Raw genomic sequence first — 27,879 nt, forward strand, 5'->3', positions numbered from 1 at the left:
TTTTTTAAGATTTTTAAAATGCAAAAAAAAAAAAATGGATTTGTTTGACTGATGAATAAAAGCTTATAAAGTTAAAAGTGCAATTTATTTTTTATTACTCTTAAGATTTTAAGTACATAGATTATTATTAGATTTACTATTACCTCTCTTTATTACATATTTAGCTATTTTCTAGTTTTGCTTGTTCTATTGAAAAAGCTGACCAGTGTTAAACTCTTTATCAATTTTCCAAAATTTTATTTACCACATTCATGAAAAAAATATTAGTTCATTAAATATTTTATTAGACTGTAAATGAATACTATAAATAATATAAGAAAGAAATTTTAGAGTAAATTAAAAATACGGTAAATCAATCATATCCAAACAAAGATATTTCCTTCCATAAAAATAGAAAATCAGTTTGATATTTACAATTTTTTATTAATATTTTAAAATTTAAGTTAATTAAAAATAAATTTACATATTAGATTAAAGTCATAAATGATTGAATTATTTATTTATTTAGAAATAGTGCTGTTTTTTCTATAAAATTAAAGAATTATTTTTATAATATAAATTTATTAAAATTTGAAAAGTAGTTTCAAATAATATTTTAAAATTAATTTTTTTATTATAAAGTAGATTTTCTAAATTTTTAAAAAACAGAATTTGATTGATACTAATTATTAATTAAAAAAAATAAATAAGTTATTTGCAATTTTCATTCAAATCTAAAATATTAATTTATATTCAGATCTTTAACATTGTAAAATGAAAAAAATACATCCTAGTGATAAAATTAGTAGTTAATAGAGCAAGTTTAAAAAGTCGATGACGTTAAAGGCTCTCGGACATAAATAAGGATTAAAGCTCAAGGATAATGGTAACAAATTATATAGTGATTTTTAGTCTTATTCTTATTTAATTAATCAGATAAACTATTTATGGAGGAATTCGACATTATTAAGATATTTAATTTGAGGCTTCATATCGAAAGCTTATTAAATTCAAAGTATGGAAAATAAATAGAAACAGTCAGCTGCATTCTTAGCTTTTTCTCATCTACTCTTTATATTGTTAGTACTTATGTGAATATATCATTTTTAAAAGAAATAGACATAATTGTAATTGTTTTGTACTCATTTGAATTATGTTTGAAACTTTATGTTTCTTAGCACAGATTGCATTTTTTAATGGAAATATGGAGTATTGTAGACATCTTTTGTATTATTCCTATAACTATGCTCTTCTCTTCAGTTTAATATTAATAAGGATTTCAAATTTATCTCAATATTACTAGGATATTTCGTTTTTTAAGAGTAGTACGATACATATAAAAATATTATAAAGCTGGTGATTCAGAATTTAAAGGTGTTTAGAGGCAAATTTATATCATATTCTTAACCATTCTATCATTGGTAATAATAACTGCAGGTACTTTACTTTCTTTTGAAGCCCCTAAAAGGTAAGAAATGATAGATGCTTTAACTAATGAACAAAGTAATTGATTAAATACTTTTTCTTCTTCTGCTATTCATTATTTTGGTAGATCTTTGAGCTTTTTCAAATACTACCTAAATATTATTATTCCCAAAGAAAACATGAATTAAATCAGAATATCATTTAAATAAATTATTTAAATTTTGTTGACTTATTTTAATTAATTTTTATAGAATAATGCACTATATCTACAACAAATCCTGCGACTTTCTAAGAAATGATATATTTTGTAGTTGTAAGTATTTCTACCGTAGGTTATGGTGATGTTGTTCCATATAGCGAAATGGGTAGAGCAACTGTTATTGTTTTGATTATCATAGTTATTGTTATTGTCCCTTAGCAAACGAATGAGCTTATAAGATTAATCAGTAACTAAAATTATTTTTAATGATTATATAAATAAACTCTTACATTTACATTTTCATCAAGGCTTATAATCTGTATATGCAAGAACGATTTACAAACCTAATTCTGATATTCCACATATTATTATATGTGGACATGTAGATGTGTCAGCATTGAGGTTTTTCTGTAATGAGTTATTTCATGAAGATCATGGCAATTAAGATAAAAATGCTATCATACTTTAGTCCAATATTCCTTCATCTGAAATGGAGCTATTTTTGAATAATTAATAATATGAACACAATTTAACTTACCTCTAAGGTAATCCAAAAACAGAAAGAGACTTAAAAAGAGCTGCTGCAACTAAAGCCAAGACATGTGTTATCATGATAAACAAGGTATTATTTCTATTTTAATAAATATACATATTTATATCTAAAAAAATTTTTAAATAGTATTCAGGTGATTCGACTAGTTCTGATCACAAAAATATCATGACAGGTTTGTGCATCAAAAAGATAGTATACCATTTAACAAGAAATAATTTAAATCTTTGCATGTAATTAATCAAGCCAGAGAGCAAATTTCACTACCTTTCAGCCTTAAGCTAAAAATCGACTGATTAGTTGATAGTTGTTGAAGAAATAAAAATGAATTTAGTAAGATGGATTTATTTTTACATAAATAAGTATTTAAATACTTCTTTTATTTGTTTATTTTAGCTTGCTAAATCATGTTTCTGTCCAGGGATTATTTCTTTGATAGGGAATTTAATTTAAAGTACTAGTGCAGAAGTGACTGACAACGAACCAACAAAGTGGATAAGAGAATATAAAAATGGTTTAGGACATGAAATGTATCGCACTACACTTTCTGTAACATTTAGTGGTTAAACATTTTCAACAATAGCAGCTAAAGTTTATGAAAAATTTCAAGCAATTTTACTTGGAATGGAAATAGACATCGAGGGCTAAACAGTCATAAGACTGAATCCTGGGTCATACATAGTGAGAAATACTCCAGAAAACAATGTTCATGTTTATATTATTTGTGAGGATAAAAATGTTGCAGATAAAGTTGCAAGCTATTAAATGTCAGCCTAAGATTTAATTGAATTTAACCAAAAGAAGTTACTCCATTAAAAAAAGGTAATTTATATTTTAAGTCAACTATCTAGTATTAATTTAATATTTTAAGGAAAAAAATGAAACTCAAGCTTTCGAAAGCGATTATTAGCAGCCTTTAAAGTTTTATAAGAGTATGATAAACGATATTGACTCAATAGCTAATGATTATGTAGTCTTAGACGAATCTATTAGTTTAATGTAAGCAACCGAAAATTCCACTGATGTGAAAAACCATATCCTTCTCTGTGGGTTTCATCCATCTATTTATTATTTTATATTACCTCTAAGGGCTAAATACTTAAAAGAATACCAGCATATAGTCATTCTTAGTGATCAAAAGCCTACTCAAATGTGGGATTCTATATCTCGCTTTCCTTTCATCACTTACATTTAGGTATATAAATTAATTAATTTATTTTTGCTCTTAAGTCATAGTAATAAATTTTGTAAGTATAAAGAATTTATTATGTTCACTTATATTTTTAGTTTATCCATATTTATAAATTTAACTTAAAATAATAAAAATGAAAAGGGCTCTCCATACGTAAAGTAAGATTTGATTAATGCTAATGTAGCTTATGCAGATAAGGCAGTAATTTTAGGATAGGAAATGACTAATGAATCTAATAATAACGAGGCCTTGGATTAGATGCTTGATTCTGAATCTATATTTATTTATAAAGCAATTTAAAAGTTAAATCCAAAAATTCAAATTATGATAGAGTTGGTTTATCCTTCAAACATTGAATTTTTAATTCCTTAAGAAGTCAGTCATGACGAAAGTTTCAAGAGTGAATTAACACCTCTTTATGCTGCTGGAGAAGTATACATTTCAACTATGGTAGATGCACTTACATGCTAAACTTTCTATAATCCTCACATCCTTACTATCTTTCAGCAAATCCTTACAGGTGGTAACCACTCATAAGAGCAAAGTCTAAATAATGAAATAGATAAAATCAAACAAAGTAATTTATGGTAGATTCCTGTACCTGAAGACTACTATGTAAATACAACATATGCATTATGAAATTTTAATTTAATAGAATTTATTTATTTTTCTATTAGAATAAAACTTTTGGTCAGCTCTTTCATTACTTAAGTGAATAAAGAGACTTAATTGCTCTAGGACTATACAGATTATCAGGAGCTCTTGATAACAAGCAGCCATATACCTATACTAACCCAGACAGCGATGTATGCATAATAAACATAACCAACTATTTACATTTTATTGTATTAAAAAGACAAAACTGACTCCAAGAGACAAAGTTTTCGTGCTCTCTTACAATATACCAAATGATTTGAGTAAATTAAAATGGATTTTATACATAAAATAATTAAATATCCTAAAATAGTTGGCAAATCTGACAATTTAATGACTTACACCAAAGACAAATTTTATCAAATGCTCAAACAAGTAAATTTTTAAAAATTAAAGAAAGAGTTTTCAATTTTTTATTATTTATCAAACAGGATAACATGGTGAGGCAACCCCCGTCTTAGAATAAAATGAGTTAAGATAATTTGCAAGGAAAACAATAACTAGCCTTAACTGGAGTTGAATCCTTAGTTTCTAATTTAAACAAAAACAATTTTAATTTTGATCTTGAAAATCTCAACATAAGTAAGTAATTTATTTTTAAACACATAATTTAAATTGAAGTTTTATATTTAATAAAAGGCTCCTCTTCCTATTTAGCATTAGAATAATTAAACAGTCAGCTCAATGAACTCGATAAAGACATAAATGAAATGAAATCTTCAATAGCAGCCAATGTAATTAAATAATTATTTAAACAATAAATTTAAATTTTGTAAAACCAAGTTAAAATTTGAATATTTTTATAAAAAATTAGAATGAGAAAATATTGCAATTTTCTAGATAATCTTTGCAGCAAGAAATTGCTCAAAATTAAAATAATAACAATTCTTTGATGTACTGAAATGAATAAGTATGTAAATAAATAAATAATAAATGCCTTTTCAATCTATAAATATTAATTAATTCCAAAAAATACATTATGGAAATAAATATAAAAAGCTAAAAACCAATTTTAGCTAAAAGTTTGTCTTTATTACAAAATAAATGATTTCATTTATATTTTTTATTATTTCTTAATGATTTGTTAGTAGAATATTGTTAGTATTTATTATAATATATACTATGTTAGGTTAGGTAAAAATATTATATTAATTTATCATATAAATGTAATCGAATTGAGATTTTTTACTGAATTTACCTTATCTTTTTACTTTTCTTTAAAGAATACTTCGAAAAAATGTAGTTCACCTATTTTTTAAATTTTATATGTATAATATAATAAATATATAAATATAAAGCTAATTAGATAAATAAATTAATAATATTTTACTTGCATGTTACATACTGCAAGCTTCTTCAAGTTTTAGGATATCTTAATTTATTAAAATTTATTGGTCTACATTTAAATCGATATTTAAAAGTTTTATTATTTTCCTAAATAATTTTAAAGCCTTCTTAGCATCATTAGCATCATAGTAAAAGCTCAAATTTTGATATTAAAAATATAATAGCTACAGCTTATCAGCTTTATAAAACAAGCTTTTTATAGTAAATTTTAAAGCTTTTACAATATTATTTATCTAAAACATATAAAGTGCCTTTGCTAAGAAAAATTTTTAGTAGATGACATTTAATAATAACTAATCCTATTAATTTAGATAGTAATGTTTCAATATTTCACTTATTAAGTTTTACAAAATATTAAAAAAACTATCTAATACCTGCTATTTCTTATTTTACTTAAGTATAATTTTTATAAGCAAAATTAAGAGTAAGCATTTATAAAATTAAAAACAAACTTTTTTAGTTTTTTAAAACTCATCAAATTGCTCAATAATTTAAAAAATCTCAAAAGATTCATAAATTAAATCAGTGCACTAGGTATTTAAGCATTCATTAAAATCATTTTTATTCATATTCATGTAAATATTGTTACTAATATCTTTTTCTATCTTTAATTTGAATCTTTAAGAAAAAAAAATATTTTAAACAGGTAGTCTATTTTAGCGTAATTTGTTTTATATTTAAAAGCTCTACTCAATGCTGCTGTTTAAGCTTTAAATTATTATTTTCTTATCTAAGCTTATTAAACTTGCTTCAGAGCAACCTAAATCAAAAAAATTTTAATTCATTTAATTTTCTAAATTGATTTTATTTGAGGATTTTTTATTTAGATTCTATTTATAGTAAAAATAAATAAAATTTGCAAGCTAATACTTTCTACAGGCATATATTTCTAAAAATGACCTTGATTTCTTATTATAGCTGATACTTTGCATAATTTAATAATTACTTAATTAATCTATCTACTAAAATTCATTAACCATTTCTTAAAATATTCTATCCGCAGTTTAAACAGACTTATTCATATAATGCAAAGCTTTTTGATACATTTATTACTAAAAGTAAATAACAGCTAAATTATTTTAACTAATTAATTAATAAATTAAAATTTCTTTAAAATAAATAAATGTAAGCTAAATTACTTTTGAATAAAAAATAACATATTTGAAAACTCATTTAAAATAAAAGAAGAATACTTTAAATTTATTTATTTACCACATTCCAATTCCAATTTTATGAGAAAATATTTTGAATGTTTTTAGAGAATCTTCGAGTTTTATTTTTACTTGATTTATATCGTAATCTGAATTTTCAGAATTCATTTACTTATAGACTTTTTCATGAATCTTAAGAACAACTTCACAAATGGCTAGAATTAAATTTTTCAACTCTAACTATGTACAAAGTTATTTTTTCTCTAGCAACTAACTAAATTTATAAATACTAAAACAAGTTAATTGAATAAATATGTGAAGTCATAAAATCAATTTACTCTTAGCTTGAAGCATTATTAATAAAATTGGTTAGAATCTCAATAGGTATTTCAAAATTTACTTGCAAAAAGTAACGTAGCAAGGTACATTTTAAAAACATTAGAAATAAAAATATCAAAACAAATAAGATTTCACAAACTTTTATAAGCAATTAAGTACTCTCAACAATTTAATTTACATCATATTGTAACTACTACAAGGAAAACGCTTTTGCATAAAAGGCAACTACATATTATTTTTATTCAAATAAATTTCCAATGCATACTTTAATTGGAGCAAAAAGAGTAATAAAGCCTGTATTGTTTTTATAGATAATTCTAAGATTTGAACTGTTTAAGAATTAATAGGAACATTTATTTTCATAATTGATTGGCTCTTTCATAAATTCAGTTTATTCAAGGTAATACTGCTACTCTGATTCTTTGTTAGTTGAATACTAAAATTCTACTTCTAAAATGGTCTATTATTAATCTATATATGTGTGTTTATTTTTTCAAGATACAAACAAAAATAGAAGAAATTATTCAATAAAATTATTTTTTATAAAATTACATCTGTCCATTTAAGGATGAGCTATCACATATTTATCATTAGGTTACTGCTAGTCTGTTATTGCGGATGTAACTAAATATGAATACTCTATTGTAGAATTATACATAAACCTTTCTTAAAGATTTGCTAAATCTATGTCAAAAGCAGAAATTGCATCAGCTTAGTAATTTTAATCATCCTAAATGCTTTTTAAATTTCTTTCAGGCCCTGGTAAAACAATTTTATAAACACAAGTGCTTGCAACGAAACCAAATGAAATATCTACATAAGGAACAGTATATGAGCTATTTTAAAGTGTAATTTTCTTTAATTAAAAAAATTAATTCTAAAAATTTACACTGAAAATGTTTAATTTGCTTAAATATACCAAGGTCTGCATCTCCACTCAGTTGGAAAAAGCCTCTTTTAATTAAAATATTAGCAAGAACACTTATTTTCTGAGTTACCACAAGTTTTTAGACTTTAGTCTTTATATTAAAATCCATCGAATTAATCTGGAGAAGTAAAAGCATATTTTGGATATTCCCCATTAATTTTATCGCATGTAAATGGACCTCCATAATATGTGGAATTTAAAGCTTATGTAGCTATAAGTTTTCTCCTAATTTAATTTTAAAAATAGATAGAAATCAGCTTGAAAATTCTTAAAATTAATTTGTTGTAATTATTGTAAAATAAAAAGTTTGAATAAGAAGTAAGATAATATTTTGTGGTAAATTGTAGAATTGATAATTATATTTTTATTTGGTTTACAGATAGAATTTCTTTTAAATTTCAATAATTATTACATAAAAAAGTAGTCAAAAAGAAACCCATTTTTTTCGTCAACTATATAAATACTTGTGCTTTAAATATAATCTCCTTAAGTAGTGAACACAAAAGAATGAGCAAAAACTTTAATTAAATTGATCTTTATCAAATATTCTTTTTAATCCAATGAAAGACTTTTCCATAAGTAATAGTTAGAGGAACTAAAAGTAGAGAACTGTGACTTTTCTATTTTATTAGTAATAATATATTTATAAAATGATTTTAAAAAAGTATATTTATTTATTTATTTACCATATTAAACATAGTTTCTAAATGGGTTATATTAATTAATATAGTCATCATATGTGCTTTAACAATTTTAGTCGATTCCGCATAGACTTTTTAGATTACAGTAATCGTCAAGGACATCATCATTTGTAATTAAGAAGTATGGTTTTTCTCCATTTTATGAATATCTATCATGGTTATTATCATCCCATGAAACTATTTAAGTTTTTTCAAATTTAGAATAAATTATTTAAGAATCTAAAAAATATAAATTTCGTTTAAATTTGTTAGCTTATTTATGATTAAGATTAATCTCTACTATAAAAAAGAATTACCTAAATCTTGAAATGAAAATAGTGACATCACATTTTTTTGCATTACTCCTATTTATTATTAAATAGACGTCGTCCTTTAAAAAGAATACGTTAAGATGATGCTTTCTGATAGTGCAGTAAACTGTAGATAGTTTGTATAAACAGACGAGGCGTATGACTTTAAATTATTCACTCTTAAAAATGGTTAATAATAATGTTAAATTCACTAAAAAAAAAAACTTACGCAAAGACCTAGCAGTAGTAAATAGTAATAATTACATGCAATAATATTCCAAAAATAAGGCATAATGCGAATGGCCAAAATAAAGAAATTAATCTCTTTGATGATTCTAAGAAGTAGCGTTTTTAAACTTGGTTATTGTCTTTCATCAATCTAGAGTATTGATTTATTAAAAATTTATTAGTTTATTTTTAATTATTGTTAGAAAAATATAAATATAAATTCTGCCTTGTAACCTTAATATAAAAATATATGTAGTATGATGAAAGAAAATTACATCAAAAATTTAGAAATTCAAAAATAAATAATGATTTATTTTTATATTTATTTTAAGTTTTTTAACAAGAGTAACTAATTTAAAAATACTTGAGTATTAAACATATTAAAATTAATAATACATTTCTATCAAAAATTGTAATTGTACTTTTCATCATTTACATATTTATTACTAATAAGTTGAAAATACAATCATAAATGTAGAACTTTTAACAATACTCTATTACCAAGTATACTTAAATTTATAAATCCATTAAAATGGTGTTGATTTTTAAAACTATTTAATCCATTAATTTTGATTTAAGTAAGCTCTTACAAAAAAGCCATAAAGTATGATTGTTTTAAATGGATAGATTCAAAATAAAAACAATAAAAATTCAATTTTTATTAATGACAATTTCATCAAAGATAAAAGCTTAATTCAAAAAAATACAAATTAAAAAAGATAGATCAAAGTAATCTAAAACTTTATTATAAAAGTAATTTAGAAAGATAAAATTAAAAAAATTTATTTCTTCTTTAACGACCAAGAAAAGTTAGTTGTAAATTAAATTTTCCTTAATTCAGCTCTTTTATTCTGGCTTTAAATTTTTTATTTTTAGAAATCTGATATTTTTTTGAGTCAAATGTAAAATTTGATTGTGTAAATTAAAAGAATTAAAAACAAATTTAATGAAATAAACATTTTTGATTTCATTATAAAATCTGATAAATCTCTAAAGATTTTATGATTTTCTATAAATTTTATAAAAAGAAATTCAAAAAGTAACAAGTCTTAAAAAATTAAGATTACAAACAATATAAATTTATAATTATAATATTGTGAATTATTTATAATATTAAACTTATTATTTAACTATTTAACTCAATACTATTTTATTATGTAATTTTTTTTCAATTTTTTAAATGATTTATATTTTCTTCTTAATTAACACTTTCTAGTTATTTTTTAATTGAGTCTGTTTTTAGTTTCAAGCTCATTTATTAATGAAAACAGTTCATTTTCTTAAGTTATATAAAGTGGACATTTTGAAAACCAAGAATAATTAATTATTCTCAATATTTTATAAAAGTAAATTTTATTCATTGAAAGCTATTTTTATACATTTTAAATGTAATTTTAATTTATTCATCTTTCATTTTAAGTTCTAGTTTGTATCAAAAAACATCTCGAAAAAGTTAAATTCATCTAATAATTTTAAAATAAATTAATAATTTTATTAAAAAAGTATTTTTTTACATTATTGCTTGTCTATTTTGTTTAAATTCAATTCATCTTAACATAGTAAATTATATTGAATGGGATCCATAATAATTTTCAATTATTCTATTAATTTTTTCAATAATTTTAATGCTTTTTTTGCTATATATCCATCATAAACTTTAAGTTCTTAATTGTGTTTATATTAAAATATTTTATTTCTTAATTATTTATTTAAGCTCTTTAAAATTAATAGAAGAGCTCTATCATATTTTTTCTGTTAATAATTAAAAAGAGCCTTATAATAAAAGTAGTGCTAAATAAGAATATCTTTAAGTATTGCATTTTATTCATTAAATACATGCTAAGGCTTTAATAGCTCCTATCTAATATGTATAAATAATTAATTAATGATTGTCTTTCTCCCTTATTTTAATAGTATGCATTTTATAAGCAAAATATTTGCTATTATTGAATAGAATGAGTACTTTTGCTTCTCTTAAATATTTATTTTGTGAGAATCAGAAATGAGCAAAAATATTTAATGAGAATCACTTAATAAATCTTGAGCTTATCTTAAATACATTTTTATATCAATTACTTACTTCTCATCTCCCCCTTTCTTATTTTTTTTTGGGCTTAATTTATTTTAAATTTATTGAAATTTTTATGAATAAAATGTTTAATTAAATGAATATTTCATATTGTTTTAAGTCTCATTTAAATTAACAAAAGTAATATGAGAATCATTCTCATAATTTTTTATTTCTTCAGTAATATTTAAGAAAGAAATTTATTCTTTATTTTAAGTTAAAGTAAGTAATTAATTCTTAGTTTTAATTTGGTTTTTTTTTTTGCTTATAAATTTGCAAAAATTGTATGTGATATTTGCTAACTAGAATTTCCTACAGGCATAAATCTCTAAAAGTGGTATATTTTAACCCTATTCGCAAACAGAGGAAATTATTTTTATTTGATCTACATCTAATGTTTTAGTTATTGATTAAGTAAATTATTCAAAGATTGAACAACTTATTTTTTCTGACTCATTCATGAAATAAAGGGCTTACTCGTAATTCTTTAAAAGGAGATACATAACAGCCATATTATTTAGGCTTTTTTTAAATAAGGTCAATTAATAAAATTTCTTAATATAAAAATTTACAGCATTCCAATTCCATATTTGTGTGAGAATATTGTATAAACTTTAAGTTAATCTTCATATGCTAAAATTATATCAGAATAAGTACTGTCATTGTTTTCTAGCTTTTGTTGTATTACTTATATAACATTAAGAACTACTTAATTAATTGCATAAATAAAATTTTTAAGCTCATATTAGGTTTTTAGCTCTCCGTTTTGAATTTTTTAGTTGAAATGGTAAATACTATTTATGAAATTATTAAAAAATTATTATTTATTTATTTTTTTTAAAGAGATTAAATTATTTTAACATTAATTTTATTAGCAAATAATTATATTATTTATACCTTAATACCTCATTTAATAATTTTTTTAAGTTAAAATATCGATAACATATTATTGTGGTTTTGAAAACTTAGAATAGTAGTAAATTTTTATTTTTGGTTTATAAGAAGTAAGAGGTATTAAGGTTATGCTAAAGTTATTGAAAAATTGATTAAATTAGCTTTACTATTAATAAATTTTTTCTATTTTATAAATAGGAAATTAAATTATGTTTTTGTTAAAATTCTTTAGAAATAAATAAGTATTATAATATATTTTACCTATAACTATCAGCTTTATTCACAAAGTTAGACAAAATTTAGATTGGATTTTCAAAGTTAATAAATAAAAAATTTTTAAGTAAGAAATAAAACAACAAGAGTATTGTGAAGAAAAGCCCAACTGATAGTTGTATTGTGATATTTAACATTTACTTCATAGTCTATTCAACACTTTCTATATCTTAATCTCTTTTGTTAAAAGATATAGCAATAGCATAATAAGCTATTGCAGTTGTTTTTTATTCATAAATATTTCCAAAACATATCTATATTGTTGAAAACATTGTTATATATTATGTATTATTTTTTTTTATAACTAGCGTTTTTGAATCATTGTTTTTAAATATTTATCCACATCCATTTTAATTTTTTTAAAGTTCTACCAAAAATTTAGTTTAGTTTTTGTATTCTTCTAGCTCACTTAGATCATTTTATTAGAATTCTACATCGTAAATAGATTATTCAGTAACTTTTTATATCATTTATTAAAATAAAAATCAAAAAATATTCATCCATATATTACTAATAAAAATCAGTATTTTATAACTCGTTTTAATATTAATATTGATATCAAAGATTTAAATATTATTCTTACCATTTAATAAATATTGATTTCATTGTTAATATCAAAAATTTTAATTTTATTTATAGTTTTTCATAATATTTACAAATTAGTAATTTAAAAATATTTAAATTATTAAAATGAAGAAGAAATTTTAAATAAAAACATAATTTGTTTTTATATATTTTTCTAAATTATTAAAATTAATCAGTATTTTAACTAAAATATGTGCATTTCTTAAAAATATTTCGTTTTCAATTATCAATATTTAAATTTGAATAATAATCAAAAAATTCCAAATTAATTGTTAAATTTATTACAATATTTACTTTTAGCAAAGTTAATTGCCACTATAATTCCTTTTTAATAAATGTCAAGCTTGTATTCAAATTTTGATATTTGCTTGTAATTTTAGGTTTCATATAAATGGAGTTAGGGGGAGTTTGTGGGGGTAAATTAATAAGGCTTCATGGTATTTATTTTATTTATCATTAGTAATTACATTTATTCATTAAAGGATGAGCTATAACGAACGGACTAAAATCAGATACAGTTGAATCAGTATTTGTAGATAATAAATAGGAATATTCTGTCTAAGTGTCATTCTTCATAAATCTTTTCTAGAGCTCTCCTAAATTGATATCTATCGCCAAAATAGTATCTGATTAAAAATTAAGCTCATCTTCTATACTATGAATTTATTATCTAGGTATAACTACCTTAAAAGTACAAGTAATGCTAACTAACCCAAGTAAAATATCAGTGTATGGTTAGGAATAAGAACTTGTATTTATTTCAAAAGAGTTTGTAATTTATGTAAAAAATTTTGAAATTACATATAATATGTATTGTTAGCTGATTAATACCAAGGTCTGCATCTCCAGTCTAAAGGGTACATCCTTTTGACATTGAAATAGCTACATGAGCATGGATTTGATTCATTTCCACAAACCTATCCTGCCTAATTCTTATATTAAAACCCATCAAATTAATCGATACTAGTATACTTGAATTCAGGATACTAACCATTAATTTTCATACAATAGAAAGGTCCTCCATAACTTGTATTATTGACGTATTTGTTAGATAGTATCTTTGAACTTATTTTAAAATGGAAAAATTATTTTGGAAAATTAAAGTAAATTACGAAATATATTATCCAATTAATAAGCCGTCCTTGTTTCTAGCTCCATAAATAGCATTAGCTTAAACATAATTGTTGTATTGATTTTCTACATAAGAAGAGGCAAAAAGTAATTAGAGACTAGATTTTATGATAAAATGCTTCTATTCTAGTTCTAGGTTTTCCCATACGTTTTGGTTTTAGTATGACCAAGTAGTCCATTAAGTTTTATCTTTTTGTCAAAAAAAATTTAACTAATATCGAAATTATTTAATTTACAATATTATACAGAATTTCTATTTTTATCGTATTAAAGAAGAAAATTATCAAAACTATTTAAGCATTGTTAATCTTGGCCGCACTTTTCTTTAATTTAACAATAATCTATAAGTCTAAAATCACTTAAAAGTAAAATGTTAGGTAAAGATTGATTTGGAGAATAGCGTTCAGGTGTTTGATCTTCCCAAGATACTTATTATTTAAACAAATATCAATTGGAAATAGTATAATTTAAATATTTATAAGCAGTTAAGAATTTTAATTTCAAAAACAAATAAAACTTCTACATATTTATTTAATTTGAAAACTATTAAACTCACTTACCTACACTTTCATAAGAAATATTAGTAGTTAAATCTCTATTTAATAACCCCATTTATTGGTTTATTTTTGAGGTAGCTTAAAACGATAAAGTTAAAATGAACTTTTCTGAGTAAGTAACAACATCTAGATAATTCTGATACCTTTGCAATACATATTCTTTAAGCTGATCCTCTCTTTTTAATTTTGAAAATATAAATTATTTTTATTAAATGGTGTAGTAATAATCTTTAATCTTTACACATTTTGCTAATAAAAATGGAGTTACGCTAACAAGCTAATAGAAAAACCAACACTTAAAATAACAAGATAAGGCCAAAATATTTTTATTAATCTTTATTGTTATTCATTAATACATCTTATCTTAAATTTGTTCATATTTGCAATTTGCAAACAAACAATATTTTCACTCTTTCTTCAGTGTATGTTAATTAATAATCTGCAAAAATTTGATTATAATTTATAAAAGATAAGGAGTAAAACAAAAAAATAATGTTTATAAATTTTTAGTTATCTTCATTAATTTTTGTTTTATTTTGTAAATTATTAGTTCAATTTATTTACACAGCATTTTATTTAAGCAATTCAATATCATTAACAAATATATATTTGTTTAAATATTAATTTATGTTATATTTAAGGAGGTTTCTTCCTTTTATACTAATATGAATAAAATATTACATTTAACTATATGAATAATAAATAAACTCTAAACCCTCACTAATTAGGATTATCTCCCCCACAAAAACTTATTATAAAATATATCTTATCCCTAATATTTACCATATTAAACATAGTTTTTAAATGGGTTATATTAATTAATATATTCATTATATGTATATGTGCTTTAAGAATTTTAGTCAAAATCACAAAGACTTTTTAAATTACATTAATCTTCAAGCACATCATAATTTGTTATTAAGAAGTATGGTTTCTCTTCATTTTATGAATATCTATCATGATTATTATCGTTTCTCCTAACTAATTAATTTTTCGAAATTTAGATTATGTTATTTAAAGATCTAAAATATAAATTTCTTTTAAATATTTAGCTAATTTATCATAAAGATTAATCTCTACAATAATGAAGAATAACCTAAATCTTGAAATTAAAACAGTGACATCTCATTTTTTTGCATCACACCTATTTATAATTAAATTTATTTACTCTTTAATATGGTCAATAACAATCTTAAATTAACAAAAATAAAACTTATGCAAAGACCTAGTAGTAGTAAATAGTAATAATTACAAGCAACAATATTCCAAAAATGAGGCATAATATGAATGGCCCAAATTATTTTATTAATATCTTTTATGATTCTAAGAAGTAATGTTTTTAAGCTTCCTTATTGTCTTTCATTAATCTAAAAAGTACTGATTTTTTAAAAATTTAATAGTTTAATTTTTATTATTTTTAGAAAATATATAGATATAAATTCTTTCTTGTAACCATAATAAAAAAATATATGTATTATGAAAGGAAATCTAAATTTAGTAATTCAAAAATAAACAGTAATTTATTTTAAGTTTTTTAAAAAGGCTAACTTATTACTAAGTATTAAACAAAGTAAAATGAATAATACATTTTTATCAAAAATTATAATTGCTCTTTTTGTTATTTACATATTTATTACTAATAAGTTAAAAATGAAATCATAAATATAGAGTCTTAACAATACTCTATTACCAAGTGTACTTAAATTTATAGACCCATTAAAATGAAATTGATTTTTAAAAATATTTAATCCACTAAAATTAGCACTTACAAAAAAAACCATGAAGTATGATTGTTTTAAATGAACAAAATAAAAACAATAATAATTCTATTTTTTTTTTAATTACTATTCATCAAAGATAAAAACTTAATTTTACTTTATCAAAAAATACAAAATAGATAGATCAAAGTAATCTAAAACTAAACACTTTTGGTTCCATTATAAATATGATAAATCTCTAAGGATTTTATGATTTTTCTATTCAAAAAGTAACAAATCTTTAAAAAGTAAGAAGATTAAAAACACAGTAAGTTTATAATAAAAATATTGAGAATTATTTATAATATTAAACTTATAATTTAACTATTTAACTCAATACTATTTAATTATGAAATTTTTTTTAATTTTTAATTATTATTCTTCTGATTTATTTTTTCTTATTAATTAACACTCTCTAGTTATTATTTAATTAAGTATGTTTTTAGCTTAAAGCTCATTTATTAAGGCAAAACAGTTCATTTTCTTAAGTTATTTAAATTGGATATTTTGAAAGCCAAGGATAATTAATTATTCTCAATATTTTAAAAAAGTAATTTTTTCATTGTAAGCTATTTTTATATATTTTATTTAAATTTTTATGAATAAATCCATCTTTCATTTTAAGTTCTAGTTTGTATCAAAAAACATCTCGAAAAAGTTAAATTCATCTAATAATTTTAAAATAAATTAATAATTTTATTAAAAAAGTATTTTTTTACATTATTGCTTGTCTATTTTGTTTAAATTCAACTCATCTTAACATAGTAAATTATATTGAATGGGATCCATAATAATTTTCAATTATTCTATTAATTTTTTCAATAATTTTAATGCTTTTTTTGCTATATATCCATCATAAACATTAGGTTCTTAATTTTAAATATATTAAAATATTTTACTTCTTAATTATTTATTTAAACTCTTTAAAATTAATATAAGAGCTCTATCATATTTTTTCAATTGATAATTAAAAAGAGCCTTATAATAAAAGTAATGCTAAATCAGAATATTTTTAAGTATTGCATTTTATTCATTAAATACATGCTAAGGCTTTAATAGCTCCTACCTAATATGTACAAATAATTAATTAATGATTGTCTTTCTCCCTTATTTTAATAGTATGCATTTTATAAGCAAAATATTTGCTATTATTGAATAGAATTAGTACTTTTGCTTCTCTTAAACATTTATTTTGTGAGAATTAGAAATAAGCAAAAATATTTAATGAGAATCACTTAATAAATCTTGAGCTTATCTTAAATACATTTTTATATCTATTATTTATTTCTCATCTCCACCTCTCTTATTTTTTTTGGGGGTAGATTTACTTTAAATTTAATGAAATTTTTATGAATAAAATGTTTAATTAAATGACTATTTCATGTAGTTTTAACTCTCATTTAAATTCATAAAATTAATGTGAGAATCATTCTCTTAAATTTTTATCTCTTCAGAGCTATTTAAGAAATTAATTTATTCTTTATGTTAATTAAATGTATATAATTAATTCTTAGTTTTCGTTTGGTTTTTTTCATTACTACTAAATTTGCAAAAGTTGTATATGATATTTGCTAACTAGAATTTCCTACAGGCATAAATCTCTAAAAGTGGTATGTTTTAACCCTATTCGCAAACAAAGGTAATAATTTTTATTTGATCTACACCTTATGTATTCATTATTGATTAAGTAAATTATTCAAAGATTGAACAACTATTTTTTTCTGATTCATTCATGTAATTAAGGGCTTACTCGTAGTTCCTTAATAGGAGATACATTACAGACATATTATTTAGGCTTTTTTTAAATAAAGTCAATTAATAAAATTTCTTTAAATAAAAATTTACAGCATTCCAATTCCATATTAATGCGAGATTATTGTAAATACTTTAAGCTAATCTTAATATGCTAAAATTGTATCAGTATATGTACTGTCATTGTTTTCTAGTTTTTATTATATTACTTATATAGCGTTGAGAACTACTTAATTAATTGCATAAATAAAATTTTTAAGCTCATATTATGTTTTTAGCTCTCCGTTTTGAATTTTTTAGTTGAAATGGTAAATACTTTTTTAAAATTATTAAAAAATAATTTATTTATTTAAAGAGATTAAATTATTTTTACATTAATTTTTTTAGTAAATAATAAAATTATTAATTACCTTAATACCTCATTTAATAATTTTTAATATGTTAAAATATAGATAGTATATTATTAGTAAAAACCTAGAATAGTAGTAAATTTTTATTTTTTGGTTTATAAGATGTAAGAGGTATTAAGGTTATGCTAAATCTATTGAAAAATTGATTAAATTAGCTTTAATATTACTAAATTGTTTATATTTTAAAAATATGAAATTAAATTATTTATTTTTTAAAATGTTTTACAAATGAATAAATATTATAATATAAGTTACCTATAACTATCAGCTTCGTTAACAAAGCTGGACAAAATTTAGATTGGATTTTCAAAGTTAATAAACAAAAAGTTTTTTAGTAAGAAATAAAACAACAAGAGTATTGCGATGAAAAGCCCAACTAATAATTATATTGTAATATTCAGCATTTATTACAAAGTCTATTCTACACTTTTTATATCTTAATCTCTTTTGTTAAAAGATATAGCAATAGCATAATAAGCTATTGCAGTTGTTTTTTATTCATTTAAATTTCCAAAGCATATCTATAATTTAGAAAACATTGTTATATATTATGTATTATTTTTTTTTATAATTAATGTTGTTGAATCATTGTTTTTAAATATTTAGCTGCATCCATTTTAATTTTATTAAAGTTCCACTAAAAAATTAGTTTAGTTTTTGTATTCTTCTAGCTCACTTAAATCATTTGATTAGAATTCTACATCATAAATAGATTACGTATTAACTTTTTTATATCATTTATTAAAATTAAAATTAAAAAATAATTACCAAGAAAAAATTTTAATACTTTAAACTTTTTATTTTAAATGACACAATATAAAATATTTTAATTGAGATAGTTTTATCATATTATTTTATAATTTGTTTTAAAATTAACATTGATATACATATTTAAATATTATTCTTACTTTTTAATTCATTTTTATTCAAGAAAATTACTAATATCAAAAATTTTAATATTGCTACTTGTTTAATTAATTTTTATTTAAAAATATTTATAAATTAGTATTATTAAAATAATTAAATGATTAAAAAGAAGAAGAAATTTCAAATAAAAATAGAACTCTCTTTTTATATTTTGCTAAATTATTAAAATTAATTTGTATTCCAACTAAAATGTGTGGTGTGGTATTTCTTAAAAATATTTAATTATCAATAATTCAATATTTTAATTTGAACAATAATCAAAAAATTCCAAATTAATTATTAAATTAATAACAAAATTTGTTTTTAGCAAAATTATATGCCACTATAAATCCTTATTAATAAAGGTCAAGCTTGTATTAAAATCTAGCTTTTTGCTTGTAATAAATTATATGAAGACAAATTGAGAATGAGGGAGGCAGTGGGGGTAAATTAATATGTTTTCATAGTATTTATTTTATTTATTATGATTAATTACATTTATTCATAAGTGGGTGAGCTATTACCAACGGAGTAAAATTGGATACAGTTTTATCAGTATTTGTAGATAATAAATAGGAATATTATGTTTATGTGTCATTCTTCATAAATCTTTTCTAGAGCTCTCCTAAATTGATATCTATCGCCAAAATAGCATCTGATTAAAAGTTAAGCTCATCTTCTATACTATGAATTTATTATCTAGGTATAACTACCTTAAAAGTACAAGTAATGCTAACTATCCCAAGTAAAATATTAGTGTATGGTTAAGAATAAGAACTAGTATTTATTTCAAAAGAATTTCTAGTTTATGTAAAAATATGTTGAAATTACATATAATATGTATTGTTAGCTGATAAATACCAAGGTCTGCATCTCCAGTCTATAGGATACATTCTTTTGATATTGAAATAGCTACATGAGCATGGCTTTGATTAGTTTCCACAAACCTATCCAGCCTAATCCATATATTAAAACCCATTAAATTAATCGATATTAGTATATTTGAATTCAGGATACTAGCCATTAACTTTCATACAATAGAAAGGTCCTCCATAGCTTGTATTATTGATTTATTTATTAATCAGTATCTTTGTACTTATTTTAAAATGAAAAAATTATTTTTGAAAATTAAAATAAATTACGAAGTATATTATCCAATTAATAAGCCGTCCTTGTTTCTAGCTCCATAAATAGCATTAGCTTAAGCATAATTGCTGTACTAATTTTCTACATAAGATGAGGCAAAGAGTAATTAGAGACTTGATTTTATGATAAAATGCTTCTATTCTAGTTCAAGGTTTTCCCATAAGTTTTGGTTATGGTATGACCAAGTATTCCATTATGTTTTATCTTTTTGTCAAAAAAAATTTAACTAATATCTAAATTATTTAACTTACAATATTATACAGAATTTCTATTTTTATCAAATTAAAGAAGATAATTATCAAAATTATTTAAGCATTGTTAATCTTAACCACATTTTTCTTTAATTTAACAATAGTCTTTAAGTCTAAAATCACTTTAAAGTAAAATGTTAGGTAAAGCTTGATTTGGAGAATAGCGTTCAGGTGTTTGATCTTCCCAAGATACTTATTATTTAAACAAAAATCAATCGATAATAGGCATAATTTAAATATTTATAAGCAATTAAGAGTGTTAATTTGAAACACAAATAAAACTTCTACATATTTATTTAATTTGAAAACTATTAAATTTACTTACCTACACTTTCATAAGAAATATTAGTCATTAAATCTCTATTTAGTAATCCCATTTATTGGTTTATATGTGAGGTAGCTTAAAACGATAAAGTTAAAACTAGCTTTTCTGAGTAAGTAACAACATCTAGATAATTCTGATACCTTTGCAATACATATTCTTTAAGTTAATCTTCTCTTTTTCATTTTGAAAATATAAATTATTATAATTAAATGGTGCAGTAATAATCTTTAATCTTTACACGTTTTGCTAATAAAAATGGAGTTACACTATTAAACTAATAGAAAAACCAACACTTAAAATAACAAGATAAGGCCAAAATATTTTTATTAATCTTTATTGTTATTCATTAATACATCTTATCTTAAATTTGTTCATATTTACAGTTTGCAGAAAACAATATTTTTCACTCTTTCTTCAATGTATTTTAATTAAAAAATCTGAAATTTTTTTTATAATTTATAAAAAATTAGGCGTAAAACAAAATAATCATATTTATAATTTTTTCAGTTATTTACATACATTTTTGTTTTATTATATAAATTTTTAGTACACTTTATTTACACTACATTTTATTTAAGCAATTATATATCATAAACTAATATTTTTTTAACTATTAGTGAATAATATATTTAAGTTTGTTTCTTCTTGTTAAATTGAAATTAATAAAATATTATGTTAAATTATATAATCTTAAATATACTCTAAACCCTCCTTAATTAAGGTTATCCTCCCTAAAAAAAACTTTTAAAAATAATAGCCCTAATTTGTAACTATCCATATATTTTATCAATATATAAATAAGTATTATATTAGTATTCACAGTATTTAAAAATAGAAAATTATTTAATACAAAATATATAAATAGTATTTTAATTAAATACTTTGTAATTTAACATTTTTTAAGAAATCATTCAATTATCCTTCTTAATATTTGGATAAGGAATTATCTAACAATTATTTATGTTTATTCCATTAATTATTTATTTTTCATCATTTATACCGTCTCCTGTTAGGCATTTAATCAAATTAAAATGAGATATTAGACCAACTTTCTTATCAGTTTATCTTAAAAAAGCCTTAATTTAAGATTTTGCTTATTAGGCTCTCTCGTATAACTGCTCCCAAGTCTCAAGGTATTCTGGAAAATGATCATCGAATTCTTAAAGTACAAATTCTTTGTAATTAATTTTATTTGGATCTGATTCTTTTAGCTTCTATTTCATATGAAAGTGGTCATTACAAAGCATTTCAATTTACCACTACTCCTAGACTTCAAACTTAAATTTTCAAAATATTTAATTTTAATCAAACTCAATAAAATTTAAAAAAACATAGTTTCAAAAAGAATAATATTACTTCATTAAATAAGCTATAGTCAAATTCAATATCAAATCTCGAAGCTAATTAAGATATTTCTTCCTTTTAATTAGTAAAAGTATCTGGCGAAAATGAAGATGTATTGCTCAATTTTTCAGCTGCTAAAGGAAAAATTAAAAATCTTTTAATTTATGAAGTAGAATTAATTAACTTTGAAAAAAAAAAAAAACAATTAAAAAAGTGAATCTTCTTTGAAATACTCAACAAATTAGCATATGATAAGGGTATTTAAATAAAAAAGGAAACAAATTAATTTATCCTAATTTAAACATCAAAAATAGAAATACTTTATTTATTTTCTATTAGGGTGGGTTTAAAATAAATAAATGCAAGTCTGAAGGGCACGCTTTAATGGTGATACCAGAACGATTTAAAAATCAATAAGATTAATATGTTTTTAATTGTTCATGCATTGCAAGATGCCTAATTTTTAATATCATGAAATAAAAATTTAGTTTCAACAAAAGAAAATAAAAAATCCAAAGCTGTAATTTTCTTAAACTAATATAGGATATTTTTATAAATAATTTCCTTACCTATTTCATGAAGCGGTGAATCTATGTCTTCTCTACTTAAGATTAATTATTTTCTCTCAGGATGATTCTTATTTTCCTTAACCTCATCGAATTTTTCAGTTAAAAACTCCTTCATCTTCAAATTTATTTAAGAAAAAGCATGTCTGATAACTATCAATTGCGCCTTAGATGGACTTCTGATCGGAGGATTAAACAATAAGATATTCAATTTCCGAATTTTATCACGGTACTTTAGCTCTATTTCTTGCATCATCTTTATTTATTTATTAAATCACTTTCTATACTATTTATATAATTTTTGATCAATTTTAATTATTATTAAATGAAAAGTAAATTTGGAGTTTTTTAATATGCAGCAAAACAAACATTATTTCTTTTAAAGAATCTATCAATTACTAAATTCACTTTAGTCCATTACTTTCTATTTATTTTAGAATAGCTTTAATTAAAATTGAACTTAACTTTTTTTAAATATAATTATTAATTGGTGGGTACCAACCAATTAATTATAATAGATAATCATTATTTATCTTTAAATAAAATGTATCTTGCAAAAAAATTATTTGTATAAATTTTAATTTTTTTATTATTATAAATTTTTTAAATTTAAATTGATAAAATTTAAAAGTATGTAGTTAATTTACATTTATTAAATATATTTATGGATATCCAATTTTGTTCATTTATTTCTATTTTAGAATTGCTTTAACTTTTTTAAATATAATAATTAATTAATGGGTACGAACTAATTAATTGCTATTAATTATCATAAATACTGCTGTAAGATAAGGTTTTGAGATGATTTTGTATAGAAAACTTATTATAAAATTTAGCAAATATTAATTAACTTAATGAATATTAACAAAATTAATTAATTAATTATAGTAATATAATTTAATATAATAATTTTTAATAAAGTATTTATTTATTTCAAAGATTTTAAATTAGTGATTTTATTTTCATAGTTTTTAGTCATTGTCATAGAAGATTTCTATAAAATTAAGTTCATCTTTTTTTCATAAAAATTAAATAAATTTATTTGTTTAATTAAAGAAAATAAATGTTATTACTTTGGAGTTTGTCTTTAGAAATGTATTACAAGTTTAATATATCTTATTCTATTAGCTTTTTTTAGTTGGCGTTTACTTTGATAATCTCTAATTGGATAATTTTTTAGAGCAATTTTAAAGATTTGTAAGCAATTTTAGAATCATAAACTTGCTAAAATGATGATTAAAAGGTAAATAATTAATTTTAGTTATACTTATATTCAAGTTTATAATAGTATTAGAGACTTTGTAAAATATAAGATATAGATCTTCTATAATTTTATTATCTAAAATTGAATAGACTTTTATAGTAAAAATAATTCTACACAATTATTATTTATAAATTTTAATCGTGATCAGATAAATAATATTTTCGAAAAACCAATTTTTTTATATCTTTAAATAATTATTTTATAATTGTTATTCTGAAAACTTTTTAATCTACAAGTTAAATTTTGATCAATAGCAATAAGCAAAGAGTTAAATACAGTTTAAATTTGTTTTTTTCTAAAATTTTTATTTTATTAGACCTTGTAATTAGTTCAAAAATATAAATAGCTTTATTAATTAAATTTTTTGCTTCTTAAAATTCTACCAAGCCTTATAATTATTAAGTCAGGTTTGTCATATCTTTATTTTAGACTATAGTGTTTGATCTCATTTAAAATTTTTTAGAGAAACAAATATCTGAAGACAATACTGACAGGTCTTTCATTAACTTAGAATCTTTTTAAGACATAAAGTTAGATGATTGTCTTTATTTTAATAAATATTATGAGGAAATTAAAGCACTTTGGTTTGTACTTAGGAATCTTTATATTTTTAATTCATTTTTGACTTTATTTAAACTTCTAGCATGATGGTATAAAATATTAGCAAATTAATATTTTCGACTTGCATATAGTTTGAAGAAAGGGAAGTAGTCTTGTTCGTTTAACATTTCAATTGCTTGAAACTGATTTATATTATTCTAATCCTTTAATTTTTTAGTGAAATCTTCGAGAATTTATTAATTAATTTTGTCTGAAAGGCTCATAAAAGATAATGCCTTATCAAAATTTTTTTATATTAAATTAATAGCTGCAATATTATTTAAACTAGTTATTAAAAAAATGAATTTTTCATTATGTATATTTTAATTTAATTAATTTACCACATTGCTGCTCCATTTTAATGAGAAACAGCTTCATAAGTTATCAAGGATTACATGTATATTTATTCTACTTAGCAGTCATTTGAACTTTAATCTATTTATTCAATGTTTTAAACATTTTCTTAAATTTTTAAAACAATCTCATTTATAGAAAATATCAAATTCCTAAGCTCTTCAGATGATTTTATCTGACCATTTTTAAGCTTGCAATTAAAGATATAAATTCTAGTTTTTAATAAATAGTAATAATTTGTATTTAGCATTTAAAACAAATAAAAATTAAATTACGAATAACAGTCAACTTCTTTAATAAATTCAGTTAGGATTTAAATTGGAATTTCAAAATTATATTTGAGGAAATTTTTAAGAAGAAAATAAAAAATTAATAGGATGACAATTAAACAACCAGATTAAACTACAGGAATAATAATGATCATCATTTAAGTTAATTATGTAACACTTGAAATATCTTAATTAATTTACTAAAGAGATATTGCTTTTGCAAAATAAGCTATATAAACACTAAATTACTCGTTTATAGTACCAAAGCATATTTATATTGGGGTAAATCGAGTTAAATATGGAATGTTATTTTTATTTATAGTTCTGATTTAAATATTGTTTATTGATGTTGCATTACAAAATTTTTTTATTTATTAAGGAGCTACTAAAAACTCTGTTTAATTTTTAAATTACTACTTCTCTGTTTAATTGTAATTAGGATCAGTAAATTCTACTTAATAAATGTCTTATTCTTAGGCTTTTTTTCAAGTACAAAAATAATTAAGAAAAAGTTTTTTTAAATTTGTTTATAACTAAATATTAATTAATCAATAATCCTTAAAAATTGAATTAAAAAATAAAATATTTTATTCTTTTAGTTTTTTAATTTCTTATAAAAGAATAAATATACTTTAACTCATATTAGGATGAGCAAATACTAATGGACTAAAATCAGTAGAGTTAATATAAACGTTAGTAGAGAGCAAATAAGAGTACTCTATTTTTTGTGTACTTTAAATAAATCTAGATTTTAAATGTGAGAGATCAATGTCAGCTCCTAAGACGGCATCTTGCTAATAATTAATTTCATTTTAAATAGAATTTGTCTTATTATTCGTGAGCACTACTTTAAAAGTGCTTGTTGCGCATACAGAACCAAATGTAATATCTATATATGGCTAGGAATAAGATCTTTATTTTTATTAAATATAATTTAATAATTTTTTCAAGTACTGAAAGAACTCATTAATAAAAGCTTTAATAAAAAATCAAATTTTTGTTTAAAAAGTTCACTTTTATAAGCATACTTTAAGTTTTTGATTTTAATTAAAAATCCTTTATTTAAGAGCATCTATATTATATATATAAACTAATAATTTAATTACACAAAGAAAGTGTCGTCAGCTTACTAATACCAAGGCCTACATCTCCAATCATATGGAGTTAATCTTTTTGTGTTAAAATAAGGACATTCGCAAGGCGAATTAACATCTCCACATATATTTCCAGAATCGTCTTTATATAAAAATCCATCAAATTAATTAGTATTTGTATAAATATATTCTGGATAGCTTCCATTTATTTTTTTGCAATCAAACGGGCCTCCGTATTCTTTTACACTTAGAAAGCTGTTATCAATAAGTAAATTGCTAGATTTTATAATAAATATGAAAGATATAAAAATTGATAAAGTAGTTAAATTAATTAATTACTATTGCATAACTTCAAATAAAATTCCATCTTCTTATCTTGTAAGATAAATTCCAGTAGTTTAGATTATGTCTATTTACTAATTCAAAATATAAGACAATCCAAAAACTTATAACATACTTATTTTGATGATAAACTACTTTTGTATATCTTTTAATTCTTTCCAATCATTAGTCATTTGATAAGTCCATGTAGAATACTATACTTTTTCTAACAGAAAAAAATAATTTTAATATATTTTTAAAGTAGAAATGAATAATTTTACAGTATTGTACTTCATCATCCAAGTAATATAGTTATTAAAAATAATTATCATAGTTATCTAAGCATATTTAGTTAGATTAACACAAACTGACAGGTTTGCAGTAATCTTCAAGTTAATAACCATTAGCTATCAGAAAATTTGGTTTATCCTATCCTTATGAAAATTTCTAAGGCAATTAATCCTCCCATTAAACTAATTTTTAAAGATTTAATGATGATATTTTAAATAAAAACATTAGATAAAAGTGAAAACAAATTACCTATTTTACTATAACCAAAAGTATCATTCATCAAGCTTTAAGAAAATAAACCTAAAGTTTGCGTTATAGAAGTAATTTTTTAAAACTGAATGGTCAATATAATTTTTTCAGAATAGCTAGTGAAATCTAAGTATTCATTGTATTATTTAAGTACATAATCTTTTAGCTATTTTTCGCTTAAAATCAATCAAATAAATAAATATTTAACATAAAACATATTATTTTATCTAAAATTTACACATTTGCTTGATACAGATACAGGAACATTATTGCCATTATTGAAAATCCTGTAAGAAGACATAATATATAAGGACAAAATATACTAATTATCCTTTTTTATTATTCTCTCATTATTATGTAGAACTAATTTTTACTTAAGAACTTGCCTATAACAATCTATATATTTTTAATTAACTGTATTTTTTATTAATAATATCAAAATATAAGTCAGTCAAATTTTTTTGAAGATTTCTTGCTTATTTTTGGGTA

General features: G+C 21.3%; 6 protein-coding genes across 6 annotated transcripts; 1 reads left to right on the forward strand and 5 right to left on the reverse strand. All coding sequences in view use genetic code 6, as the record gives it.

Annotated features, from left to right (window-relative positions):
- Nucleotides 1-753: 753 nt before the first annotated feature.
- TTHERM_00927280 (cation channel family protein) lies at nucleotides 754-4,900 on the forward strand (the record flags this gene model as incomplete). The annotated part of the gene is made up of 14 exons (XM_001031136.2): nucleotides 754-865; nucleotides 916-1,482; nucleotides 1,656-1,850; nucleotides 1,912-2,225; nucleotides 2,283-2,486; nucleotides 2,550-2,975; nucleotides 3,025-3,348; nucleotides 3,487-3,960; nucleotides 4,023-4,151; nucleotides 4,202-4,262; nucleotides 4,313-4,374; nucleotides 4,431-4,581; nucleotides 4,639-4,733; nucleotides 4,814-4,900. 14 exons carry the CDS (start codon nucleotides 754-756, stop codon nucleotides 4,898-4,900), a joined length of 3,201 nt encoding a protein of 1,066 aa, XP_001031136.2.
- Nucleotides 4,901-6,315: 1,415 nt separating this feature from the next.
- Nucleotides 6,316-8,789, reverse strand: TTHERM_00927290 (hypothetical protein; the record flags this gene model as incomplete). The annotated part of the gene is made up of 8 exons (XM_001031137.2): nucleotides 6,316-6,379; nucleotides 6,559-6,733; nucleotides 6,996-7,307; nucleotides 7,389-7,672; nucleotides 7,726-7,989; nucleotides 8,177-8,384; nucleotides 8,451-8,684; nucleotides 8,762-8,789. 8 exons carry the CDS (start codon nucleotides 8,787-8,789, stop codon nucleotides 6,316-6,318), a joined length of 1,569 nt encoding a protein of 522 aa, XP_001031137.2.
- Nucleotides 8,790-10,121: 1,332 nt separating this feature from the next.
- TTHERM_00927300 (transmembrane protein, putative) lies at nucleotides 10,122-14,941 on the reverse strand. Its single transcript, XM_001031138.2, has 9 exons — nucleotides 14,733-14,941; nucleotides 14,495-14,667; nucleotides 14,181-14,362; nucleotides 13,605-14,123; nucleotides 13,271-13,551; nucleotides 12,207-12,675; nucleotides 11,624-11,845; nucleotides 10,498-11,573; nucleotides 10,122-10,446 (listed from the first exon to the last, which is right to left on the reverse strand). Exons 1-9 carry the CDS (start codon nucleotides 14,839-14,841, stop codon nucleotides 10,394-10,396), a joined length of 3,084 nt encoding a protein of 1,027 aa, XP_001031138.2. The 5' UTR covers nucleotides 14,842-14,941; the 3' UTR covers nucleotides 10,122-10,393.
- Nucleotides 14,942-17,278: 2,337 nt separating this feature from the next.
- On the reverse strand, nucleotides 17,279-21,090 carry TTHERM_00927310 (hypothetical protein; the record flags this gene model as incomplete). Its single annotated transcript, XM_001031139.2, has 9 exons — nucleotides 17,279-17,354; nucleotides 17,417-17,575; nucleotides 17,825-18,007; nucleotides 18,135-18,315; nucleotides 18,822-19,134; nucleotides 19,841-20,372; nucleotides 20,459-20,666; nucleotides 20,714-20,905; nucleotides 21,039-21,090. The coding sequence occupies 9 exons, from the start codon at nucleotides 21,088-21,090 to the stop codon at nucleotides 17,279-17,281; spliced, it is 1,896 nt and encodes a 631-aa protein (XP_001031139.2).
- Nucleotides 21,091-21,949: 859 nt separating this feature from the next.
- TTHERM_00927320 (histidine phosphatase family (branch protein 1)) lies at nucleotides 21,950-23,204 on the reverse strand (the record flags this gene model as incomplete). Its single annotated transcript, XM_001031140.2, has 4 exons — nucleotides 21,950-22,315; nucleotides 22,395-22,536; nucleotides 22,703-22,838; nucleotides 22,952-23,204. The coding sequence occupies 4 exons, from the start codon at nucleotides 23,202-23,204 to the stop codon at nucleotides 21,950-21,952; spliced, it is 897 nt and encodes a 298-aa protein (XP_001031140.2).
- A 752-nt stretch (nucleotides 23,205-23,956) lies between these two features.
- TTHERM_00927330 (transmembrane protein, putative) lies at nucleotides 23,957-27,787 on the reverse strand (the record flags this gene model as incomplete). The annotated part of the gene is made up of 9 exons (XM_001031141.2): nucleotides 27,629-27,787; nucleotides 27,391-27,566; nucleotides 27,132-27,323; nucleotides 26,869-27,076; nucleotides 26,542-26,805; nucleotides 26,067-26,347; nucleotides 25,685-25,913; nucleotides 25,154-25,378; nucleotides 23,957-25,097 (listed from the first exon to the last, which is right to left on the reverse strand). Exons 1-9 carry the CDS (start codon nucleotides 27,739-27,741, stop codon nucleotides 23,957-23,959), a joined length of 2,829 nt encoding a protein of 942 aa, XP_001031141.2. The 5' UTR covers nucleotides 27,742-27,787.
- Between the last annotated feature and the right edge of the window lie 92 nt (nucleotides 27,788-27,879).

The sequence above is a fragment of the Tetrahymena thermophila genome (assembly GCF_000189635.1).
Source record: "Tetrahymena thermophila SB210 genomic scaffold scf_8254682, whole genome shotgun sequence".
Lineage (NCBI taxonomy): Eukaryota > Ciliophora > Oligohymenophorea > Hymenostomatida > Tetrahymenidae > Tetrahymena > Tetrahymena thermophila.